Here is a 24934-nt window from a genome sequence, read left to right on the forward strand (position 1 = left end):
ACACTATGTTACGACTGGTTATCCAAATGTTTAATATACTTAACAAAAAAGACTTGACAGTCACTTAACAGGGTAGTAGACTTATGTGACATACACATTTACCAGTGCATTAATAGGAATGAATTGATTTCTGTATCGGCAATTGGCTGAATCACAAAACTTTCACTGTGTAATTCCTAAGACTGGGTCTTGTTTCCTGTACCAAAGGTATGCTACTAACTGCATCCACAGCTGAAATGGCTCACGGAAACGGAGCTTATCTTTCATTGTCTGGTCCAAACACATCCCCTGGTCTTTCAAGGGCTAAATTAGGTAGAGAGGTTGCAAATAAAGTTCCCTTCTCTCTAGAATGTTTATTACTTCATCCGTACTGTGACTCACAATTTCAGGAATTTTGCCTGCTCACAAGTCAAACTTGGGACACAAGTCCATCTAAGCTACCTACGGACTACCCAGTAATTCCCAGCTACAGTTAATGATCCCAAGAGGAACTTAACACCCCTGTCTGCAGTTAGTCAACCTTTGGTGACAGGACACCAGACCATGTTAGTGTTCGCCATGCACACTTACGTACAACCACCATGCCATGCAAAGCAGGATCAGAGGTCAAGAGGTTTAAAAGCAAGGTCATGTTTAGGTCAGGATGCTGGTCTCCCGCAGGAAGCGCAGCTGGCACATGTCTTCGTATTCGTACGCTGGCCGGTAGATGCTGGCACAGCTCTGCAAGATGCAGTAGCATTCTTCAAGCTCATCCCAGAGCTCTCCATCACAGCTGCTGACAACCAGGGCGTGAGTTACAAGTCAGAATAAGGATTCCACAATTGTAGGGGCCTATTTACACAGACGAGCATTATGGTGACAGAACGCAGAACATGATGCCCAACAGGACGAGTTGAGGGCACAATAAAGGCACATCCACTCTTGCTCCAACTGTCTCTCAGCCAGTGCATAATGTTTTACAACAGACTGACAAAAATGTATGTTTCTAAACGATGTGCTTTAACATCATCAGTTCTCAGTGTCAGTAATCCCATAAAGAAACTACTGCATTTCTTCTAATTTTACTGTGCAAAATTCTGTTCCCGCTCGTCTGTATAAACAGGCCTTCAGCAGAGCTCACAAAGACCCTTGAAATGATGTGATCAGTCTGTAAAACAAACCAACTTGTGTAAGGAAAGACAACAATCAACTCCTATTTCTCCCCGAGGACTACAGACCAAAACACCCAGACCCAATGTTAGTATTCTCCCACACAGTCAACTACTTCTGCAGGCTTCTAGTCGCAGACTATGACATCATGTTATTCAGCCATGTCTGCCTGTGTACCATCATTATATGTCAGCTTACCCCTAGTCAAGCCATTTTAGCAAACTGAAATTAGTAACAGTACGAAACACAAATATGCTACAGCTACCAACATGTGCTTCCCAATAGTAATAAAAAATATCCAACTTCAAGCATGGTGTTATTTCTTTCTAGATCATTTTCTCTTCTACAACATCAAAGTTTACTGTGAAAATCATAAAAATGTATTAATTGTCTAAAGAATTATTAGGAGTTATTTCAACACAAATTTTCTTCTGGGGTACTTATTTGTGGAAGTCCTCAACAAACAACAAAAATAATGTTGTATTCACTCTTTGCACGCTGCCACCATAGGCATGCAGAGCCTCAAACTCGCAGCTTGCACATTTGCGTCAATCACGTCAACACAGCTTTTTGAAATATTGTCCAATCGCATGGTATAAGAACTAATGCAGTATTACTGTAAACAATATTACTGAGCAACAAAGGAGCAGATCACTGAATCAGTTAAATTTATTGTGTAAATCTCCCGGATTGAGGCTTTGCATGCCTACGGTGGCAGCCTGCAAAGAGTGAATAGAGAATTTTGTTGATAAAACCTTTTAATATAATGTACCTATTATTTTCTGAGGGCACTCATTTACGGGCAGGGTTGTTCCACTGAAAATTTTCTACTCTCATGGTATAAGGTCAAACAAAACGTAACTTACTTGGAGGGTCGGAGGAAGTTACTGATGGAGCCAGTCCTCTTGGACAACCAACTGCCTCCCTTTCTTGTCTCCTCTCCACCAGGTGACTTGTCCCGGTTTTTGCCTGACCGGTCCATTGAGCAAGCTCTGCTGCTGGCTCCACCCCCTCCGAGCAACCGATCTGGTGAGCGATCCTTGCTAGCCTTGGAGCTGTCGACTGAGCGGGCCCGCTTGAAGATATCCAGCCGGGAGATGCGACTGCCACGATTGATGGCCCGGCTCCTGCGTGTTGCATCCTTCCTCGACCTCCTGTCATCATCCGCATCCTCCTTGGATTCTTCCTCTTCTGGGGGAGGAGGTTTTGGCAGTGGATGGCCAATGACTGCCTCAGCTCCCCTCAGGGCAGAAGTGGTCAAGATTGCACGCGGGCTGCGATTTTCTTCACCCACTGGAGATTCAGCAGATGCCTTCTTCTGTGCCTGAGCCAGGAGGTCAGGCATATTGGGATCTTCCTCCTCATTCCCTCCTTTAGTAGCTCTTGGAGAGGTGGTAGAGACCTGGCCAAGCTTCTGCTCCTCCCTTTCACTGTGTCTCCTACGAATGCTGTGAGCAGATGGACCGGACCCAGATGGCATTAGATCTGACGGAGATGCTGCCTTCTTGGTATCCCCAGGTCCGGCAACAGCCTTCTCTCTCTGCTTTCCTCTCCTCTCTGCTCTTTTAGACTCCCTCCTTTCAACACGGGCGGCCTTCTTTGCTTCCTCAGTCTGTTTCTCTGCCTTCAGCCTGGCAGCTTCTGCTTCTTTGATTCTGGCAGCCTCCATCTCTTGCTTGAGTTTGGCTCTTGCTGCTTCGGCCTTCTGCCTGGCAGCTTCTTCCTTGGCTTTTGAGGCTTCCTCTTCCCGCTCTTTATTCCTCCTTGCACGTTCTTCTCTCCTGTGCCTCCTGTCCTGAGCTCTGTCTGGTTTGACTTCAGTTGTGATTTCAGGTTTGCAGTCTTGTTTCACTTCAGATTTGGCCTCTGATTTGTTTGCACGATTGGCCTCTGCCTTCACTTCAGCTTTGACGTCTGGTGTGGCAGGGGAACTGCCACTCTGGCCGACCTCAGTTTTGACTGCAGATTTTACCTCATGCTTGACATCCTGTTTGGCTTTTGCGTGGTTATGTTGCTCATTTTCCAGCTTGGCTTTTGACCTAACTGTTCCAACTTCTACTTTAACCTCCCCCTTATTAGCAGTGTCTTTGGCAGATTGCTTGGCACTGTTGTCATTATTTTGTTTGCTGGCCCTTGCATCTGAATTATTTGCTTCCCCAATGTCGGCCATCCCTTCAGACCTATCTGTCTTAGCTTTGGACTCCGGTCTCAGAGGCTCAGGGGAAGGCGTGCTCCTTTCTCGCCTTCTTCTCCGCCTCCTGCTCCTCTCGTCCTCATCTGGCTGGCTGCCCGATACATGGAGACTTGACATTTCCTTAGGAGGCTCTAGCTCCTTTGAAACAGTCTTTCCTACGGAGCTTTCATTACTGGAATCCCTCCCCTTGGTTACAGAATTCCTTCGCGAGCCATTTTTAGGAGACTCCTTGCCCTTTGAGAAGGATCTTCGCCTGGCAGGTGCCTTGGGAGACTCTTTTCCTTTGGTCAGTGATCCTCGCCTTGAGGATTCTCTGGACTCTGTTTGTCTTGGAAGTGAACCCCTGTGTTTGTCATTTCGAGAGAAGGAGTTCTTCCTGGATGCCCCTCGGTTTTCTGTTTCCCTCTTTTCCTGTTTCTCATTTGGTCTGTTGGATGCTTCTGGGTGATTTGCTGGAGAACCTTTACGATGAGCATCTGACCTTTCAGGAAAATTTTTATTGTTGTTATTGCTGTTGTTATTCTCTTCGAATCTGGATGCACCCTGCCCCATATTATGCCTCCGCTTCTGACTCTGATTGATAGTAAAAGTGACAGTGGAATCTGACTTGGCCGATTTCTCGGCTTCTGACGATTCCATTACCGCAACCATACGCTGAGACTTTATACTTCCATTCTGATGAAGAGAAACAGATTTCTTTTGGGGTTCACTATTTTCCGAGTTGCTCACTGACACTGTGTACTTGATGCGTGCAGCAGCCACTGATGGTACAAGAGTCGGTTTGGCGGGCTCTTTTCTTGTGTACCGGCGATTATCGCTCGGTGAGCTGGTCCTGGAGGTGACTGGAGAACTCTCCGAAGACTCTCTCTTATCAAACTTTGCACGGACATCAGCTACATTCGTCAGAGACTGCCTGTGTTCTAACCTGCCATGAATGCTGTAGAGTGACGGCACAGTGTCCTTGATGCTTTTGGTCTGGATGGATGTCTTCCGCTCCGGGGACTCAGGGGATGAGCTGGCCTTGTCTTGCAGACGCTTGATCTGACTGGCCACGATGTTGGAGAGGGAACTGGTAGAGGAGGCTGGGGAGAGGCTCTGTGGGGAGGAGCGGACGCTGGACGACTTACTGCTCCTTCTCATATCACCTGCTCCTTGCTCGCTCATAGAAGCCACGGTAAATGCCTGACTCATCTGCTTCACACAACCTTCCCGTGGACGTTCCTTCTCCTTCCTTCCTGTAAGCAGGGTGGTCAATTCCGTGACATTCGGTGTGCTGCCGAACTCCTGGGCCACAAACTTACGCCGCAAGCTGGACACTGATGTGTCATCCTTTTTCTGGCCACTGCGCATTAGCACAGGTTCCCTCCTTCCATCCAGGGGGGACTGCTTATTGCTCCCCACTGAGTCGGTGGAATCCCGTCTGTCAGAGCTGATGCGACCAGAAAGCCTGACCTCCAAGGCCTTCTTGGCATTATTCTGTAATTCCTGGTCACTGTCGGCTGTCTCAGATGAGAATGAACGCTGCCGTCTCTCAATGGCTGCCCTCAGGTTCTCCACAGATGGGCGTCTTTCCCTTTCGCTGCCAATGCCCCTGCCCTCCCTCTCCCGACTGGAAGACCTGAAAGAGGATTCAATCTCGGAAGAGAATGTTCTAACTGCTCTCGCCTTCTTGCTCCACTGCCTCTCTGGAGAGGTGTCCACACTGGAATTTGCCTCAGTATAGTCCTGAATCTCTGACTTTTCATCTTTACTGGTTGTCAGTTTTATTTCAGCATCCCGACTACTCAGTCTCGGTGAGATATTCTCTCCATTTTTGTCTTTTGACATTTCAGAAATTTCGTCTCTTCCTCTTGATGATTTGTCTTTTGCTGATGCATGCTCAGAAATATCTGATGTTCTGGCTGCAAAACTACCCTTTTCCTTGTCTCGTTTTTGGTAGACACTCACTGTAGACTCCTTTGGAGATGTGCTGCCTCTTGGAGATGCTCTACCCACACAAGTTTCTCCAGGGGATCTTCCGCTGTCTCTAGGAGACCCTGGGGAAGTCGTGCCATCCTGCTTGGCTTCTTCTTGGCTTTCTCGTTCTCTTCTCCTCTGTGATCTGGGACTCAACTCCACAGCTTGGCTCTTTAGGCCGTCAGCCAACTTAACCAGCTCAAACTTGGGCATGACCTTCTTGCTAGTAGCAGAGGGTGATCCCGGACTTTTATCCTCACTGTCCTTCTCCCTGGCTGCCCTTGTCCGACTTAATCTTGGAGACAGGCTGCCATCTTTGGATGCCGGCTCTTGCATCTGGGAGCCTTCTATCTTCTTGGCAAGTAGGGAATCCATGGCAGTATGACTGTCTGTAACATGGGCTTCCTTGGTAGAGCCATCCTTGGTGTCTTGAGTGCTGTCAGGCTTTGGTGGTGGTTCTGCACTCTGTGTTCTTCGTCGTTTGAGCTTGGTCTCAATCGGCCCATACAATCCAGGATATTCTTCTTGAGTTTCCTCTTTCTCTGTCTGCTGAGGTGGTGGCATCTTGTCAACTGACTCCATCTTTGAAATTTCTGATGTATTGGCATCTTCCTTCTCAACCAATTGGCTTGGATGCATATCAGATTTCTGTAAATGAACACAAAAAACTTGATTTCCATTACGTTAAAGAAAATGAACACAACTTGGATTATGTTTTGAAACAGTGAAGATCTCATTCAATCCTGTAAAAACCAGGCAAAGCTTGGACGCTCAATAAAGCAAGTCATTTCAATAAACACCAGAAGACTGCTGACAGAATTACTGAACAGAAGAATGAGAACGAAAATCCAAGAAAGGTGTGAACACAGAGGTTGAGAAGAGAACAAACATCTGGGTCAAACAGCAAAGGTAAGGAAGAGGCCAGTATTAAATAAGAAAATTGGGATGTCAACCAAAAAGATTTGAGTCTGAAAAGTAACCTTGTCTTTGCCAGGCTCCACCTTGTCTTGTTTCTTCTCAGTAGACTCATCCATTCTGATATCTTCAGCTAGGATTGAAAAACAGAAAAAAAATGCCTTTAAATGAAAACTTCACAGCAGAAGTTCCTCCAGAAGAGATTTTTGATAATCCGAGTGCAGAGTTTGGTCCAGAAGTGTTACTATGCCAACCTGAAATGTGCAGCGTATCCAGGGAGGGAGTGCTGTCTGACTTGAGGGATTTGGAGGACTCTGATTGCTCGTCAGATAGCATCTTGACTTTGCTCGCCTCTGGTTTGTCTATTGGGATGTCTACGATCTTCATGGCCCGTGGGTCCTGCGAAAAAAGACCATGATAAAACTACAGTAAAGTCATCCAAAATAGAGATAACTCAAAAAGTGTGATTAAAGACATACAGTGCACATAGCAACTATTGATAAGTACACAGATTTTTGCCTTACGCCAAACATTTCATCTTGATGTTGCCAGGATTTATTTCCAAATAAATTCTGCAATTTTTAGTTTGCCTTGAAGAGAGAGCAATTTAGGCTCTTTGTTTTGATGCATCACTCAATTTGGTATCTCGATAAAAGGACAATATAGAAACTAAAATGTGGTACAACTGGTGAAAGATTCTTTTAACGGCCCAAATTTAACTGAGCATGGCTCTGGTGACTTGTGACTCTTTTTGTCAGGTCAGCTCACAAATATGAAACACCAAAGATGACCACAGCATTTGATGTGTTGAATTGTCTCACTTGCAAAACTTACAAAGATCTTCTTATCTCTGGCCGTGAAACTCTTGGCTCGTCTGAACTGATTGGCTGCATCCACGCCATTCTTGAGGTAGTTGATCTCCTGTGCTTGCCGCTCTACTCGGGCCTGCTCGTATGGTAATCAAAACAAAATCCAACAAAATAGGCTTTGGTATACATCATCAATCATCTTCTCCAAGCACAGCCCTCAAGAGTGCAGGATGCCTTGTGCCAATAGACAAGTTTTGGAAAGTTTCCATAAAACATTGGCGAAAGAGACTGTACATGTCAGGGGGAAAATAATACACAGACTGGAGTTAAGGCCAGATCGCCCATTACCTGTAGCAATTTGATTATTGCCTCCCTCTCTTGTAGACTCTTCTCAAGTGCCTCTGCGAGGTTGCTGTTCCCATCTGCCTTTGTACTGGTTTCCACTGGTCCCGATGGTGGTTCCTCTAATATTGTCTTCTCTGCTTCCACTGCAGGTGGCGGGTATTGGGTAAAGTCTGTTCAGAGATGGAAAGTTTAATCAACTAAATCTTTCAAATAACTTCTTGACAGAGGCCAGCCATAATTTTTTATGGTTAGCCCACTATAGAATTTTGTGTAAACGTTTCAAGTGCCAAGTGTCTAGGACTACACTGTATTTGCTATTATGGTCTTGTTAGTTATAAAGTTAACAAAACCAAGCAATTCACAGACGTGATTAATGCTGGCGATTCGAATGCAGTACCATTTAATACCGTTGCAGTACCGTTTATTTTTGTCTAGGTTGCCCAGGTGCAAATCTCTGAATCTGGCAGAACTGTCACCTATAAATTTCCTCTTCCAACTGACCAAATGTGACACCTGATGTTTTACCTCAGGATCCTTCCAAGAGACTTGTCTCTAGGTAACAAGTGACTTCTGAATAATTCAGTTTTTTGAAACTTCCTATCTCCCTTTACGGTAAAATGCCATTGTGGAGGATATCCAAATGGAGATAATCCCTTGCCCTGAACATTCCTTCAGAGCCCTGTTGGGGTTGGGGGAATGTGGGGGGGGGAGAGGGTGGGAGGGGGATGCCTTGGCACAAGGGGCCATGACTGATAATGCTTCACATGACTCCTATTTATGGCTCAACAGTCATGGCTGCCAGACTCCCAGGACAGTCTGTTTCCTTCCTCCATCCTGCCCATAAATAACCTGATTCACATCCCTACAGACTAAAGATGGTCCTGATATGAAGGGTGTTGGTATATGGCCATTGGGTCAGCCACTTCTCCAGGCCTGTCCATCTTAACGGCAGTGTGCGCTAGTGCTTTGCATAAAAGCGGGTTCAAAATCCCATCACGTCCAAATTGCAACAAGAAAAGTCTTCGCATAGGTTCCCAGAGTCACATGGAAAAGTTTCCAGTTTGTCTTGTTCAACTTTGTTTGAAAGTATCACTGCCAGCTTTATTGTTTGATTAATCCTAACATTCCTGAATCCTCCAACTTTAATAAGATTTTGCACACACCCTAGGGAGTGAGGGTTAATCTGCCTGCCATCGCAATACCTACTGCTTCGGAAAAAAAACAGGATAAATTGTTTCATACTACTGCCTTGACTTCCGCTCATGGTTTCAATGAGGTCTCAGCAAACGGCAAGCTGGACTGCACTTCATGTTGATCAAGATAAGGCAATTTAGGGACTGAGTTCCACTGGAAAATATGGAAGTGACTGTGCCAAAATAACCCTTCCAGGGAATCTGAGGAAGCCCCACCCACAATAGGGAAAGAAACAGTAAATGAAAATCAGTTACATGTACATGTAGGTTCGTACAGAAACCTTCAAGGAACACTTGTGATTTCAAAATAACCTGCCTTGCCATCTGGTCTGCCCATTACAGGATTTGTTATGAAACTCAGACCACAATCCCGCATACTAAGCAAGACTTCCTCCCCATTGGACCATGAACCTGAGTTTCTCTGAGGGCAGTGCGTCCCCCATCCTGGGCTTAGGGCCTCTTCATCTTTGGGATTATGCGGTTTGGTTTGAGTCATGAAGGTGAGGCCTTGCAGCCTGCGGCTTTGAGCATAAAATAAAACACACTGAAATTTTGAGGATGTAAATGATTACAGAAAGGAAGGTTAACCAAGGGCTGAATACAAACTCATAAAAGAGCGCAGCAATATGCCAGTTGCTGACGTAAAACTAGTGACATGAAATATTTTGACGAAGTCAGTTTTAAGTGAAAGTGAGTACAACAGTGTTTAAACTGATTTACATGGCTTGTGGTAGAAATGTAAAATTCCAGTTGGGGTTCCGTGCACTTTGAACACTGAGGAACAGATAAGTCAATACTTGACTTGAGCTTTGACCCTTTGACCTGCTTGCTCCTTCACCATTTTGATTTTGCACTCTGTATTTTTAGACTTTTCTGGTGGGTACACAGAGGGAACATCAGAGTAAATTATACCTTTGTCATGTTCTAATTGTAGCAAAAAGCTAGCTATGATCGCTTTCAGCATTAGTTCTGGTGAGGGAAATAATAGGGTTCACACAACAGCTTTTTTGGCCTTCCAGCGTCTTCCTTCGTTTTATTGCCTTCACCCACCACCAATATCCTGCGCTCTTCCTTTTCACCCGCCCAAAGTCTCACAATCTTTTACATCGTCCACTTCACTGCCTGCAATGACCCTGTGACCCCTGGCAGCCTGCCCAAATACATGTACACAGTTATTTTTTAGACCTTGCCCGGACAGGTGAGTGCCGCCATATGCACATATGTATATTTACACACACACACAAAGCAATTCCCCTACATAATTTCTCATCTGACCTTGTTTTCAGAAGGGAGGTTGGGTAGAGTATAGGGTGAATTGCTACCTTTTAGAGGAAGTCAACGAGAGAAGTTTAATCAGAACTGTGATCACTGAGACTATTTCAGTTTCCAAAACTAGAACAATTGTCAGATGATGATGTCCCTTCTCCAGTAAAAAAATAATACTTCACTTCTGTTTTGACACAACAAAGCACATGATAATCTCTCTGATCAAAGCCCAGAATTATAAGGAATTCTCTCTGGTTCCATTTCGGCTGACTTTGAAACAAACCCTTCCACATCGCAGCAGCCTCCTGGTCTCAGAGGAAGATGCATGTAGGTCAAACTGACCCCAATAGTGTTACCAGTTCCTCCCAATTCCCATGACAATGCATGATTCACACTGAGTCCAGCTCTTCACAAAATGTAATCTGTTTCTGAGTGTTGAGGGTGGGGGGTTATTTACTGTGTCCTTTTGACCCAATTTTGTGCTAATACAGTGCAATAGCTGTTTCAGACAGGGTATATTTGACCATCTGCAAGATTTGTTTTCTTGGGGGGGCACTTTGATCAAAGGGAGCCACACATGGCACTTATTAGCAAGGATACTTCACAGTCTAGCATGTCTTTGTCGACGCAATGCTTGGAACATTACCGGCTGTGACGAGCACCACAGTTGCATTACATGTACATCGGTAATTTCTAAAATGGGGTATTTTTGCCAAGATGGCCAATGCACAGAATCTACAAAGCTATAAAAGATTTAGCTTCAACTGCACGGGAACCCACAGCTGGCTTCACTGGTAACCTGGGGCCTCTTAACTCTACCTTGAACTAAAAGAAAGAGAAAAAAATCTCCCTCCTCAAGGGCCAAAAGAGCAAGGACTAAAATAAACTTGGAATACTGACAGAGAAGAATGCTCCAACGTTTCGAGTTTTTTCCAATAGAAAAACAACACTCTGGTTGGAAGATTTCCAAATTCAATTGCTCTTGGAAATTGGATGTTGACAAGGAATGCTCCTGTAGCCTAACACATTAACAAGGCCAACTTATGTTTGTGATTTATTTACTTATCCATTCACTATTGAGTCAGACTTGGGGTTGAGGCTATTTTTGTACAGTCTAGGGATACAACCGAAAATGTTTATTGTGTATTTGTCAAACAGGGAGGAAAGAAGATTTACATCCATATACCCCGGGGGTTGTTGCCTACAGTGGCAATTATCAGCGACAAGGATGAATGAATGTCTGCCAAATTTCAAAATAAATTATTCTGGCAGGCAACAATTCCGCCATTAATCCTGAACCGTGGCTTGAGGGAAGCTAAGAAACTGTTAAGACCTCTTACAACATATGAACAGAAAGAATGGGAGACATTCTTTTCGTCCTATGGGGAAAAAAGCCAAGATGAATGTTCTTCACCAACTAATAATGGATAGAGCATGCAGGTGTGTATACCAGCAGTAAAAAAAAACAGCCAGTATCTGTGTATCTCAATTCTTGGACACAAATGTGTAAAAGATCGATGACAGATCGGAGAAGGTTGGGACAAGCTGTGAAAATCTCAAGATCTCACAGAGATCATTCAGAATGTGATATCTTCTTCCAGGTGGGCCTTGGGCAGTCTCAGTTCTTGTTAAATGTGTCTGAAATTTAGTTGTAAAATTTGGAGGTTATTTTTAACTGAATTGGTTTTGAACACAAATCTAATGCAACTTTCATCCTTATCTATGATGCAGATGCGGTAATCTTAATAAGAGCAAACCCAGGATGGATTCTGCACCCTCATACGAGTCATAAACTTTCAACTTTTAACGGCAGGATCTCTCTAGAAGACCTTTCAGAGACATTGTACCGAGAGAAAAAAAATAAGGCCTTCTCATTGTTTGATCTTAATTTGTGTCAAATGTACCTTCAAGCAGTTTGCTGCATTTTTCAATATTTCACATATTTTCTAAATTTCATATTTTCCGCTGAATGATCCATTCAGATTGATTGAAGGAAGAGAGCCCAAACCTCAATCAAAAATTGGATTAATAATTGAAGTTGTATGGGTCCCTTCAGTGTCCATTTTCATTAGATTCTTATTTCCTGTGAGCTATGAATCACTGTTTCTATAAGACCTTGACTGACAGCGAGATCACATCGCCGTTTGCAAGGGGTGAGAGACAACGAAATCTTCCTCCCGCATGAGCCTTGTCGCTCCCTTCTCCTTGGAAGCATTAAGCAGTGGTTTGCAGATTTTCAAAGTTCGTACACTTGCCTGTTGTCCGAATATGTAAATGTCAGGCTACACGTAAATGCCAGAGGCCTGGCAAGGAATTCTGTGATAATTGACATGGTAATTAGTGGCTATTTTGAAATCCTGCCTGGCTAAACCTTTGCTTCCATGTCCATGACCAAACTGTGGGGGTTGGGGTAACTACGCAGGTTTTCTAAATGTCAATGACCACAGGCCAACATTACCAAAACTCCCTGCAGTTTAAAAGAAAGTGAATAAAAGATCTTTATCCAACTGGCCTTATTTCAGTCTGCCTGATTTGATTTCTGTAAAGAAAATAACGTTGGATTCCCTCTCCTGAGCAACACACACTCTGACGCTTTTGGGTCATCCTATAAATTTGGGGTCCAATTTTTTGTGTGTGTCCCTGTCACATCTGACATATGATGTTGAAAGTTCAGAACACATTCTCTAATTTCTGAGGGTGATGAATCAATGCAAATTACCTGCCAAACAAACAGAAATAGTTCTAAGTCAATTTCACTGATATTTCCATGTCACATTACACAGGTCAGGTGTAACAGGGACACAAGAATGTCACAATCTTGGACCCTGATTTATAGAATGAACCTTTTCAGTCAGGAATTTTAAACTGTGCATACATGAGAAAAGCTACCACTGAAGCTCCCAGACACATTTCAGTCACAAAATACGATCATGACCTGTACTTTTGGTACAATGGATTGAATACATTCAGGCAAGGTTTTCCCTTGGGAGAAAAATGCAGCCCATTAGGATATCTGCGCAATGTGCACCTGTACTCTGAGCAGCGGCTGATGGGTTAAACTCTCAAAATTCCCATTCATTTTACACACATACAAACCTATGGAATTGACTGTGTTGAACTGCGCCTAGCCCTGATTGTAGCGAACACTGTGCTGGAGCACCAAGTGTTGCATGAACATGTAGGTGAAAATTACCAAAGTCAAAATGTAAAAATAATTCTAAGGAATCATTATGTAAAATGAATAAATGGGCTAACTTTGAAGCTGTAAGTGCACTAATTAGTCTAATAGTGCCACAAAGCATGAAATAAGATCTAAAAGAGCAATAAATTACAGTAGTCCAAGTTAATTTAAACGCTTAGCGCTTCAGGCCCACAATCGGGAATTGGTTTTGGGAATGAAGCCTGAGACAGAGACGAAGTTGAGTATTGGAAAACGGCCTTGTATACGCTCAAGAAGCTTGATGGATTCTTAGGCATGGGTATCTGTGAGTCAATGCTAAATAAATGACTTTTGGCACTGCTACTGGCACTAACAGGTATATGGTGCCTTGAATCTAAATCTTAATTTCATGGGGCTGAACGACTCGAACCTTGGCATATATTATTAGTTCAAAGTCCATCCAAAACTTTTTTATAAAAAAGACTGCCTATCAAACTATTCAAAGAAAAAGACTGCCCAATGGGCTACAAGAAAAATTACTGTTAAACTGCTACCTTTCTTCTTTTGTTCGTGGGATGAACAAAACCCAGAGTCTTGTCAGGGTAGTATTGTAAAAGGTTACTGTAGTGTCGTAAAAAAATCACAACATCAGTACTTAACAAGGCATGCAAATACTGAACATGCATGAGCTTGAAAGCATATAGATGTGACACACAAACATGGTTTTATTAGTTTCTTTTTTTGGTGAAAATAAACATGAGTCTGTTAGTATGAGGAACATCACATTTCACTCCAAACCATAAAAAAAAAGAGCAACAAAAAGCTGGAAGGAGAAAAAATTACTCTTGGTTTTTTTACCTGACAAGTGGAGGGCAGCAACCAAATTTGACAGTGGGGCAAGCAGTAGAGTATTTAGTAAATCCCCCAGAATTAAAGCAGGAAGCTTTTAATTATTTTTGCCACCCACACAAGTCATTGAGACTTTCAGAGAGCAGCCTGTGCTGAAATTGTCTGGTGCTCATGCAACACCTAAAATTACTTTTTGCAGAAACTAGACAAAGATGGCTGTAATGTGGAAACAATACTTCTTGGAACACACTGCAAACTGTTTAACAGACAACTTAACTTTTTAAAAATACTAATCAGAAGCAGAGCTGACCCCCAGGTTTGCAGGCAAAAGAACACAAGAACAAAATCAAATCAATGCAAAAGCAAAACACAGGCAGGAAAATCTCAGAATAGAATAATAAAGGAGCTGATTACCGAACACACAAGAGAAAAGGGTTTAATTGAGAACAGATTCAAATCCAAATGGAAAGAAAAGAGAAAAAAGAAGACAAGAAAAAAGAAAGAAGAAAAAACACAAGCCGAGGAAACCCAAAATTGTCAAATTCTGTAAAGTAGAGAAAAGTCAACTCAGATCAGGCAGGAAGACAGGAGTCACTCCAAGAAAGAAAGAAAGAGGGCAATCCATAATCAAACGAAAAGAGGTTGCATTGAGATTCCACACCACGTCACCAACCTGCAGCCTCTGTACTTATGCCACATTTCCCATCCACCTCCGGCAATGACCCCGCACTGTCCTGCCCTTTGACCCCATCCAACTCTTCAGTCCTGTGATGACCTTTGTGCCGGGGCCGCTTTTTGAGATTCTCTTCCAACAGGGCAATCTGCATCTTGATATCAGAGAGTTCAGCTTCCAGAGCGGACTCACCGATGGATGAGCACGTGCTCACACGACGCTGCGTGTGATCCTCTGAATAAAAGCAATTCTTTCTGCTGTTAGTAAACATGGGTGATGGCATGATTTGCAAGTTGTTAAGACACTGAACTAAAAATGTTCATGCATTTTTACTACTTGCAAAATTCAAGGCATGAAAATTTGACTTGTGATTCTCTCATAACTAAAACTATATGAATAATGCCTGAAAGCATGACGGGTCCAAAATTAGCTTAGCTAAAGTGAGCAGAAAGCAATGGTGACGAAACAGTATATTATTCAGAGTACAATGTGTACTATATAAACTAGAGCAGAGGACCGCAGGTGTGGCATGCTCAGAGCACCTAATGGATGGGGCAAAGGGATACATTGCATGTGCAATGCTGCACACATGAATGGTGTGGAACAAGGATTTTCATTTGAATGTGCAAAAGCCTATTGTAGGCAGAAGCTTGGCACCACAGAGAAAAGCTGAGGCTTCCACCAAAAGGGTACAAGGAGATGATGTTCCAGGCTAAATCAAGCCAACCAGGGTCTGAGCCCAAGCCCAACAAACCAAATTGTATTCAGAATAGCCTTAAACCTTCTTTCCCGCAACCAAATTTGGATAGAGAGTGCAAACGTGGCTGCAATGCTCAGTGGGGGGGGAAGGCTCGCATGAGTCACAGGAATTTGTCATACTTCCTTTAAAGAAATCCCTGGGTGAATGTAGCTTATGTGAAAGCATTAGATGGTTGAATGTTATTTTAATTGCGGAGTTAAATCCTCATTTTTGGTTTTGAAACATAACCTATAAAAAAAAGGTTTCAGCTATTTACCACTGTGAAACATCTTAATCCCATGTATGACTTGGGTCTTACTTGTTTTGTATTGAAAGTGCCAGAGTACACAAAACATACTTGAATCAACAGCTTTTAGGATTTGTTTAATTGTGTAGGTTTGGTGAGGCTGTCACACTTTGCTTATGCTTCTTCGTAATAAGTCTGGAAAAACTAACACTCAGAGACTAGGAGTATACAATGTTGGGCAGGAACAGAATGGTTTGTCAAAGAACTTGAGGGTGTTGAAAACACAGTACATATGTGAAGGATGCAGGTTCTGAGTATCAGTCATTTCATACAGAGTACAATTTGATGTGTCCCTACCTGGTTTTTCTCCTGAGATCTCTGCGATCTGCTCATCCATGTTCACAATTTCCTCCTGAACAGCCTGAAGGTTCACATCCTCCATCTTGAGCTGCTCGGCCAGGAACGAGTTGCGTTGCTCCAGCCTGTTGACCCTCTCCTGGGGGATGGGAGGGCTGGCGCATGCTCCCAGGGTGAAGACGTCTTCCTCCACACTGGGGACCCTCTGCGAGCTAGGGCGTTCTCCCCGGGGCGCGGCATCAAGGCTTTGTGACGCTGCCGTAGATGCCAGTGGTGCGGACTGAGTTCTGAATATTGGCTCTCCGGCCCTGGCCAGCCGGGGATCGCCACTGTCAAAGTCTGGTTCGACAATGACTGGCGTGGCATGTGCAATGACGTAGAGGTCGCCGGATTCTGGGCTGGTAGGCTCAGTTATCATTGTTGGACTGGCCGGAGTAGGTGGGGTAGCATCTTCCCTGAAGTTCCCAGTTAATGCTTGGGCCTGGTCAAAGACCGGTGTGGCGATGTCCTCGGGACGGAGGGGTGGGAAGTTCTTCTTTTTCTTCTCCTTCTTCTCCCACTCCTTGTACTTCTTGGAGAATTCTTTGGTGGCCCCTTCCAGCTTGAGCTTGCCGCCTTGCTTGGCAAAGACGGTGATGTTCTCAGTAGAGTAAATGGCCTCTGAGGGTGGTGAGATCTTGCGGGTTGTTGAGGCATCGGGTGATTTGCTCCTCTGCTGGACATCTTTGGTCTTGTGTTTGTCTCTGTCCTTCTCTTTGGAAGTGATCCTAAGTGAGTAATGGCACAAAAGGTTTCATTATGGCACAAAATAAGTCAGTTACACATTTGTAAAACTAAAAATAAACCGAGGACCTGGTATGAAATGTGAAACAATTCCAAACACAGACAAATTATGTTTAAAATTTTTATTTTAGAGTAAAAACTGTATATTGAAATAAAATTTCTATTTCTTTCCTGTGCTTGGCCAATGATGTCCAGAGATGACTTGATATCATGTTTTGTATACTCGGCCAATCATCTTTTGGCTTACTTGGCACTCTTGGCTGCTTTCTTGCCCTCCTTGGCACCCTTCTGCTTCTGTTTGGCTTCGGCCTTGGGGCTGTTGGGGCCCACTATCCCCCCGCCCCCGGCTCCGCCCCTCTGCTGCAGCTTCAGCTTGTCCCACTCGGCCAACTTCTTGTAGAAGTCCTCTGTCAGGCCCCGCTGCAGCTCCGCCTCCAGGTCGCTGGCTGGTAGCGTGCCCGCCTCCGAGGAGCAGCTGTCCAAGGATGACTGTTTGGCCTTCTCCAAGGGTGAGGCACCTGATGATGGAATAGGGACAGGAAAATTGTGACAGACACCTTTAATCAGGGATTGTTCAGAACATACAAGAGAGGAGTACGTTGTCAGGTGGTACATCTGATACTGAAACTCTAAAAAATGTCGGAAAGTCTCATGCCCACGATGTTTCAATTTTTTTTACTGTAAGTAAACAACAGTTTGGCAGTATAAATTAATTTTTAATTGCTATGAAAACCTGAAACCTTGACAAGCGGAACTCAGAAGTGAGTGGGGGGGGTCATTTGAACCCCTCAACCCCCCCTGCCTACTAGGCTGCTAAGGTTCATAAAGGTACTACTTGATACATGTATTTCAAATCCTTACAATCACAATGAAAAGTAAAAATTCAATTCTGCCATATGAGCCATCTCAGTCATTCAAGTCATAGTGTAATCTTTCCTTCAAGACAGCACAAATGTAAAGCAAACCAGTACAAACAACGGAGTCTGTTCATCAAGATAACCACTGTCCAAAACTCAGTAAGGTTTTTGTCCGATGTCTGCATACCTGCTATGGCATGCCTCTGTTTCTTCTTGTCCCATTTCTCCATCTTCTTGGCAAAGTCCTCGGAGAGGTTGGCCTGGAGACTCTCATAGAGGGCTAGTGGACTTTGGGCCTCCGTGGAGGTTGTTTGGGGTGGGGTACCCCTCTCTGTCAAGTCGAGGGAAGGGAAGTAAACAAAGGTTAAGGCAGAGGCCAGAGACTGTATTGCTCAAACTCCTATTTCTGCCCTTGTGAAATCTTTCATGCTAAATTATAAGGACAATGTCGGAGGGTTCAACTGTAAAACTCACCAAATATTTAACATCTTAACACTTAAAAATTATAAGTCAATGGCTGTTCACAATCATCCCACTGGGGTCAGCTAGGCATTAACAAGAAGTAAAGAGCAAAAAAAAAAAAAAAACGATCAGTAAATAAGGAATAAGTGGGCACAAGAACTCACAAACAGCAAAACTGTGGCACACCAAAGAACAATGGGCAAAACAAATATGAGCAACAGCTCAAAACTTGTAATGTCCAAGAAATTTTGTTTGTTTCCGCAATGAACTTTCACAGTAAACCACAGAACTTTCTCAGTACTGCAAAACCAAATCTGGATGAACAACAGCAAACCTAAAACAACAAGTCTTGCAACACTACTAACATTAAATGTCTAAAATGTTACAACCCAGATTCACTTTTCACGACAAAAACAAAACCATAAGTCACAAGGAAACTGCAAGAAAATTTACCCCAAATCTCCTCCTCATTTCTGCAAAACAGGCACAGCATTTCATGAGGAAATCTCCAACAGTTAACCGTAGACTGCGGCTAACCACCAGTCCAGGAAAATGACAGATTTTGGAGAACCGCTTCAGACAAAGTTACAAAATTTAAGGTAGATCTTCATTTGTTTGTCAGCTCGCGAGAGGGAGCAAAACAAGATAGGACAGTTCCTGCAAGTCATTCACAACTGGCAGTTGATGTCAATGACTCATCCATCGGTCAAACACACAGGTGGCAGAGTGTTGAAGTGCTTTGCCGGGGTAGAAACTTTCCGCCCGTGAAGAAAAAGTCCGGTCAGTGGAACTGACAGATTACCATTTCCAAGACTACAACCAACTTGACATTCAGAGGGGTTGAGTACAATCTCATTCCTCAATCAGTCACAGATGAGAAAGTTCACAAATAATTCAATAAGTATCTTCATTTGGGGTGACCAAGTTTTGCGAAAACATCAGGAAGAGGATTTCTTTATCCTATTAGTATCTGCATTGGTTGCCAAACAGTAAAACAGAAATAGAATGTATTTGTTTACAAGTTTTGTGTGTGTGTTGGTTTGACCTGAGAACAGGAATGCAAAGAAATAGCTAGGGATTGATCTTTGTCTTCTGTAGAGGAAATCTTCGGTTTAAACTGGTTTACAAACCTATGGGGTGCACTTCATCAACTATGGTGGGCCTTACATAAACAAAGGCATGCTCACATGTACAATGACGTAGTCCAATTTCCCCAACAGAGACCAAGTGCAAATTTTATGCAAACCGTAAGAATGAAATTAGGCTGGACACAGAAATCTCTGTTGATAGAAAAGAAGGGCATCATTGATTCTATACCAGGAATCTCAAAATGGTAAATTTAACTTTCACATGATACCATAAAATCCACCGACAATGATGTTTCCAGGAATTCTAATTTCAGCATCCTTGATAGCTGGAAAGAGATCTGCATGAATTCCAGACCCAACAGCACTGTGCTATCTATGCGCAGAGAGACAAAGTTGTGGTTGGGCTATTAAACACGGTGCTTACATCTGGACCGAAGATGGATTTCACATTTCTGCATGAAATGCGACCAAAACTGAACACAACACCACAATGTCACAAAACTCCCAAAGCAATGCCTCTGGGGTTTTTCCAAAGGTACCAGACCACCTGACATCTCCTGAATGAAATCCCCCAACAGACTGGATGTCTGAAAAGTTGGGCTGTGGGCACGGCACATGCAAAAATGCACGATCCCACTGATGTACATCTACACTAGGCCTATCACTTGCTAAGATGACAAAAATGGGTGCAGGCTGGATATGTCAATCCACACTGCCTGATCCAGACGCCTACACAAGGTGGCTGTTGAAGGAGGAAGGTCTACTGAGGGCTGGCCATTTGTCACTTGTAGAATTGGGATAAAGTGTAATTGATAAGTGCGCTGTGTACTATGCCACTGTAAAGCTGGAATACAGCACATTCACCCTGCACCCATATTTGTTTGGTTCCCAAGTACTACTATACTGTTTATCAGTAGAGGAAGGTTATTTTGTTAAGGACAGCAGACCATTTTGAGCTAATTGCAAACATGGGTAAGGGAGTTTCAGGTCAAGTGTTCCTGCAGGCAAGAACATGGTCCCCAGAGCTAGTGATACTGTGGGACCAATTTTATGGCACAGATTTTTGAACTTTGAGACATGCAGTCAGTTCACATGTACAATTTCCCTGATATTTATTGGGCTATTGGGCATTGAAATACTTCCAGCAAAAGCTGAGCCAACTCAAGACTGCTAACAAGCATGACATTGACAAAGTATATCTGTGCTCAGTACACCAACAATGGGGCAAAGAATTGTTCCCTTTAGCAAGAAGCTCAATAAATCTGCAGTTGATTTCCCTAATCTTTTCAATTGGGGTACCAATCTACTTGACAGCCACATTTCACAGCTTATAAATCCCACTCTCAATAGAAAACTTTCCCAAGTGAACAGTTCTGCATGTACAAAAGCAGTGGTTGGTAGGGTTTGCACTGTCATCGTGTGGCCAGAATCTCTTTTGAGAAGAAATGGGTTCTGAAACAACCCTGTAGTTTGCGATCAACATTTCAAACAGTTGTCTCCTGGTTACATGTATCTTCAGGAACAATGGCTAGATTACACTGATGGAAACACTGAACCTATTAACCACTAGTTCTTATCAGAACCAAATTTCTTCGCAAAAAAAAAAGAAATTATTCCAACATGGTGTACAGTGCCAACGTTACCAATCCCTACTCCGTCTTGCAAGGTTTCCAATTTTTTTCAATGTGTAAGGCTGATCATGTTCATAAAAATGCACACATTTGTCGCAGGATTGGTTGAATTCCATCTCTGTATGCGCTGCAGCACCAAGACAGCTCCACACTGACCTTTATCCCTTTTGGGGTCACCCTTCTTGACTTCTGCCCTTCCGGTCTTTCCTCCTCCTGAGGCATCCTCAGGCGGGGAGCTGTCGGTGGGCGAGCTGGGTTCCTCTGAGCTGCGGAGGATGCTCTCATCCATGGAGATGGTCCCCTTGGTCTTGCTTATGTCACCGATGTGTTTCCTGGTGACGGCATGCTTGACCTTCTCCCAACCGACTGCACAAAAATGGCAAAATGTATCAGAGTTAAGATGAGTTTTGAAGACTTCTACAAAATGCTTTCAGACTCTAATTTTCTATTTCCCAAATGACTTTGAGGAGCAAGCAGGAGCCATGTACATTTGGGAAGCTCCTTAGAACTGAATGGAGCAAATTACATGAAAAGGCAATTTTTTTTTCACAGTATACAGCTGTAGCTATACAGCAGTTGGGAAACTCTGCTCTCTAAACATGTGTTCTTTATATCAAAACACTTTAACAGGCTAAAATGAATGTCAAAAAAGTACTTTAAACAGTATTACAAACCATTATTTGTTTTCACTTGAGCATACGTTTGCCTAATTATTAACCCTAACACTCCTCAATCCTTCACCTGTTGGAGGACTGAGGAGTGTTAGGGTTAAACATTACCTCACTGTGTACAAGCAAAAAACCCCAAAACCAAAACAGCAAACAATTTGGTTGATTTCCATCCTTCTGAAGCGAAAGCTTCTGCTTAGATCAGCTTGAATCCTATGTTTCAAAGCAATTCTGTGCCAACTTACGATATTTGATAGTCAAACTATGCTGAGGCTTAATCTTAATCCTTCACTCACGGTGTACGCGTACAAACCAAATTTCAGACCTAGAGTGTTTTTCTGCTTCAACTATTTTCAGAAACTGTCCTGTGCTGGTTAACGCTTTGGAAGTGTTTGGCCAAATGCTGCAAATCTCTAGCAGTGTTTCAACATAAATCTCTTCAGGGTACAGGCATTACCATGCCTACCACATGACAAGTATATACATACATTAATCTGATCGATGAGTTCCTTTGACTCGGACAACCACCAACAATGACAAACGGAATGATATATAAGGATGTCCGACATTTCATCCCTTCTTTGATTCTTCTCTCAAGAAAGATTGAGTGAGACTTCTTTGACCATAAATACCTTCCACATGTACATGTACAACAAATCCTGACTGGTACATGAAATAAGGCTACTTAATGTCCCATTCTGCCATGTTTCACAGGGCCTTCAATTGAAGTCCAGTTTCACCGTAAAAACACTCTGACGCTGAGCAATACTTCAACCCGAGTACATCCAAACACTGAAACAAAACCAATGCATATTCTCGTTGACCTTTCCCTCAATCGCAATATGTCTGGCAGAAAAGGCATCAAGGATCGTTGTTAGTCATTTTTATTGCTTTGGATGAGTAATTTGTCATTATCAGCATAATTTTGAGTGTGAGCTGTCAGAATTCTTCTCTCGCCTCTGCCCCTTCTTACATGCTTCCTCCTGTTGACATGCATGACCTCGGCTCATCAATTCTCGCAAAATGAAATATTAACGCATGATTAAATTCGTGTTGTGAAGATTGATTTCTGCAATAGCAGAAATTCTTTGTGTGGTCAATGCATATACTCCTAACATTAATTGTAGTGTGAGGTAATATAAAACTTGTTCCTCAATGAGAAGTGTTGATCATTTGCACGCATTTCAACAGGCTTTGATTTTTATCACAGATTGAAAAACTACTGCTTAATACCTCTCCATGTGCTTGATCTAAAAGTCTTTAAAGTCAACTACATTTGCGAAGTACTTATGTGCATTTGAATAGGAGCACAGTAACACATGCATACATTGAGCGGTCTACTGGTTTGCCAAATAGGTTGGAATGTGACAAGCAAATACCATTTGATTAAAACCAAATTCCCTGAATCCAAATGTAATGACCTGTGTAGGACTCGGATTGTAATTACTCTTTTGGTATTTCTTTCCTTCATTGTCTCTGCTTCCGAACCTTGCAGAAAATGGCGTGACCAGCCACCGGTGGGCCCTGCCCAACCGGTGCAAAACACCCGTGCCGTGTTATTCTTGATGACCTCGGAGAGGAGGGTAAAAAAGTCGCGGCCAGATGGCCCGCTCGGCTGGCGGAAAATGTCAGAAGTTGAAAGCTAAGCGAGTGCCCGCCACGATCCCTACAGTGGTGCCAATATCAACTGCGCTATTTTCAGGCTGCGGCAAATGCGCTCTTAATGAACTGGCAAGTGCAAGGGTGAAATTTCCTATGCTGGACTGTTGTTTTTGATTAACTGGATATTAAGATTATTATGTGATAAGTGATGACAGATAGATACAAGACATCCTGTGATGATGTGTCAGGCATGCGCCAGTGCAAGTAAACCTATTTATGCGTGAAATTATCAGCAAGTAAGCAGCAAAATACAAAGAACAATTCTCGCCATCACACTACTCCTATCCACAGTGAAGTAGTTCCACAGAACCAAAGTGTGATGCACATGAAATATAAAATGTGATCTTAAAATCAAAGCGTAATTCATCATGTACAATTCTATTTGATGTACATGTACGTTTTATGAATATTTTAATTTAATGTTATTTTTTATTGCTTAATTTTTAATTTTGTTTTATAACTCCTGTTACTTTGTTTTAATTATTTAAAGTTAATTTAATTTTCGCATTTTACTGTACAGCGCTTTGAGATGTCATCGACATGGAAAGCGTTTTTTAAATAATTCATTGTTATTATTATTATGTAAGTGCATGGTTCCACATTGCTAAAGGGTATTGTATTCTACTGCAGTTCAAATAACATGCAGAGTACATGCTAAGTTCTGAAGGTTTATTTTAAAAATGCTACATTGTGCACTTTTTTTAGATATACATGAAGTAATAGTAAATGCAATAGTTGCAAAGCATGTTACAATAAAACTAACACAATGGATTAATTGCCAGTCCACCGGTTATCAGGTGTCTCCAATGAGTGTGGAATTACCAACTGGAACACGTTTGAAACATTTGCGCACAGTTTCCATCAATCACTTTCAATTACCTGTATCTGAGTTTTGGCAACATGTGCAATCCACTATAGAAATGAAAAACGACTTATGACAGGTGCTTCGGTAACTTCCACTGTCTAATTTCTGTTTCGGAAATCATTTAATGCAGAGTTTGTGCAGGACTTCTTGATCTTCAGGAAGATCACGTCAACCATGTCAACATAGGCAAAATGACCAATCATTAACTACGAAACCCACTGGCTGCAATAGCATAGCCATGGGAGAGCCTGGGGGGCACGTGAACCCCCACAAAAAAAAAAAAAAGGGATGAATGGATGTTGAACAAGGCTAACAAAAACCTGCCCCCCAAAAAACACACTGGTGCTCCCCTCATAAGATGCAGGTGCTCCATTTTTGCTCCCCTTCCACGAGCAAAATCTTAGCTATGCCACTGACAGGTCAGCTTCAATCATACTGACTTTTCTACGATCAATGCATTACATCAAAACAGTATTGCCTAGATTCCATTTGTGTCTTTTCAACGTGTTTTGAATATATAAAATTACAGTTCATGTTTGTTCCAAAAATGAAATATGCCCAAACAGGGTGCCATAACAAAAAAGCCAAGTTTGCTTGGAGACGAGTTTATGTTTACAGTACAACTGTACTTCATGTACTCAACATTCAGCACAGAGTGGCATTCCCATATATGTTTCTGTGTACTGGTCTTTAAGGTACATGCAAAGGGTATACACTACGACACAGGTACATTTATGGGGTCCTTTTGATCTCAAGGTATGAAAACTAGCATTTGACCTGAATTGCCAAAGGGTCTCTTAGGACAAACTTATCTGGAACCGGGCTTCTCCACAAGCGACAGAGAAGGGGAGGGGGGAGGGAACAGTCTATTTACATCTCAGTAGCAGTCAACGGATCGGCATGTGCCACCTGATGTGCGCTGGAATTCTTGCCGAGCCTGCCTGGGCCCATCACAACATCCTACTGTTGACATTTAATCCGTGACGATAAAACATTCCCGAGTTAAACAAAAGGCATCCCTAGCACCCACATGATCAATCTGTTATTCTTAAAGGGGGTGTTTTCA

The 24934-nt window shown here is 43.0% G+C and overlaps 1 protein-coding gene across 6 annotated transcripts in view; it reads right to left on the reverse strand.

Annotated features, from left to right (window-relative positions):
- Positions 1-24934, reverse strand: part of LOC110983594 (uncharacterized) — a 61164-nt gene that overhangs the window by 1850 nt on the left and 34380 nt on the right. For 3 of the 6 annotated variants that reach the window (XM_022242994.2, XM_022243083.2, XM_022243170.2), the window contains 11 exons: positions 20830-21039; positions 17680-17823; positions 16883-17153; positions 15853-16619; positions 14510-14743; positions 7372-7538; positions 7049-7159; positions 6469-6613; positions 6280-6347; positions 2016-5947; positions 571-775 (listed from right to left, as the gene is read on the reverse strand). In XM_022242994.2, coding sequence (XP_022098686.2) covers positions 634-775; positions 2016-5947; positions 6280-6347; positions 6469-6613; positions 7049-7159; positions 7372-7538; positions 14510-14743; positions 15853-16619; positions 16883-17153; positions 17680-17823; positions 20830-21039 — 6191 coding nt within the window. In that variant the 3' untranslated portion in view covers positions 571-633. The remainder of the gene's footprint in view (positions 1-570; positions 776-2015; positions 5948-6279; positions 6348-6468; positions 6614-7048; positions 7160-7371; positions 7539-14509; positions 14744-15852; positions 16620-16882; positions 17154-17679; positions 17824-20829; positions 21040-24934) is intronic. The other 3 variants (XM_022243254.2, XM_022243339.2, XM_022243419.2) reach the window with 3 other exon arrangements.

Source organism: Acanthaster planci, linkage group LG19, assembly GCF_054643075.1.
Source record: "Acanthaster planci isolate LZ-2023a linkage group LG19, COTS_SCS, whole genome shotgun sequence".
NCBI lineage: Eukaryota > Metazoa > Echinodermata > Asteroidea > Valvatida > Acanthasteridae > Acanthaster > Acanthaster planci.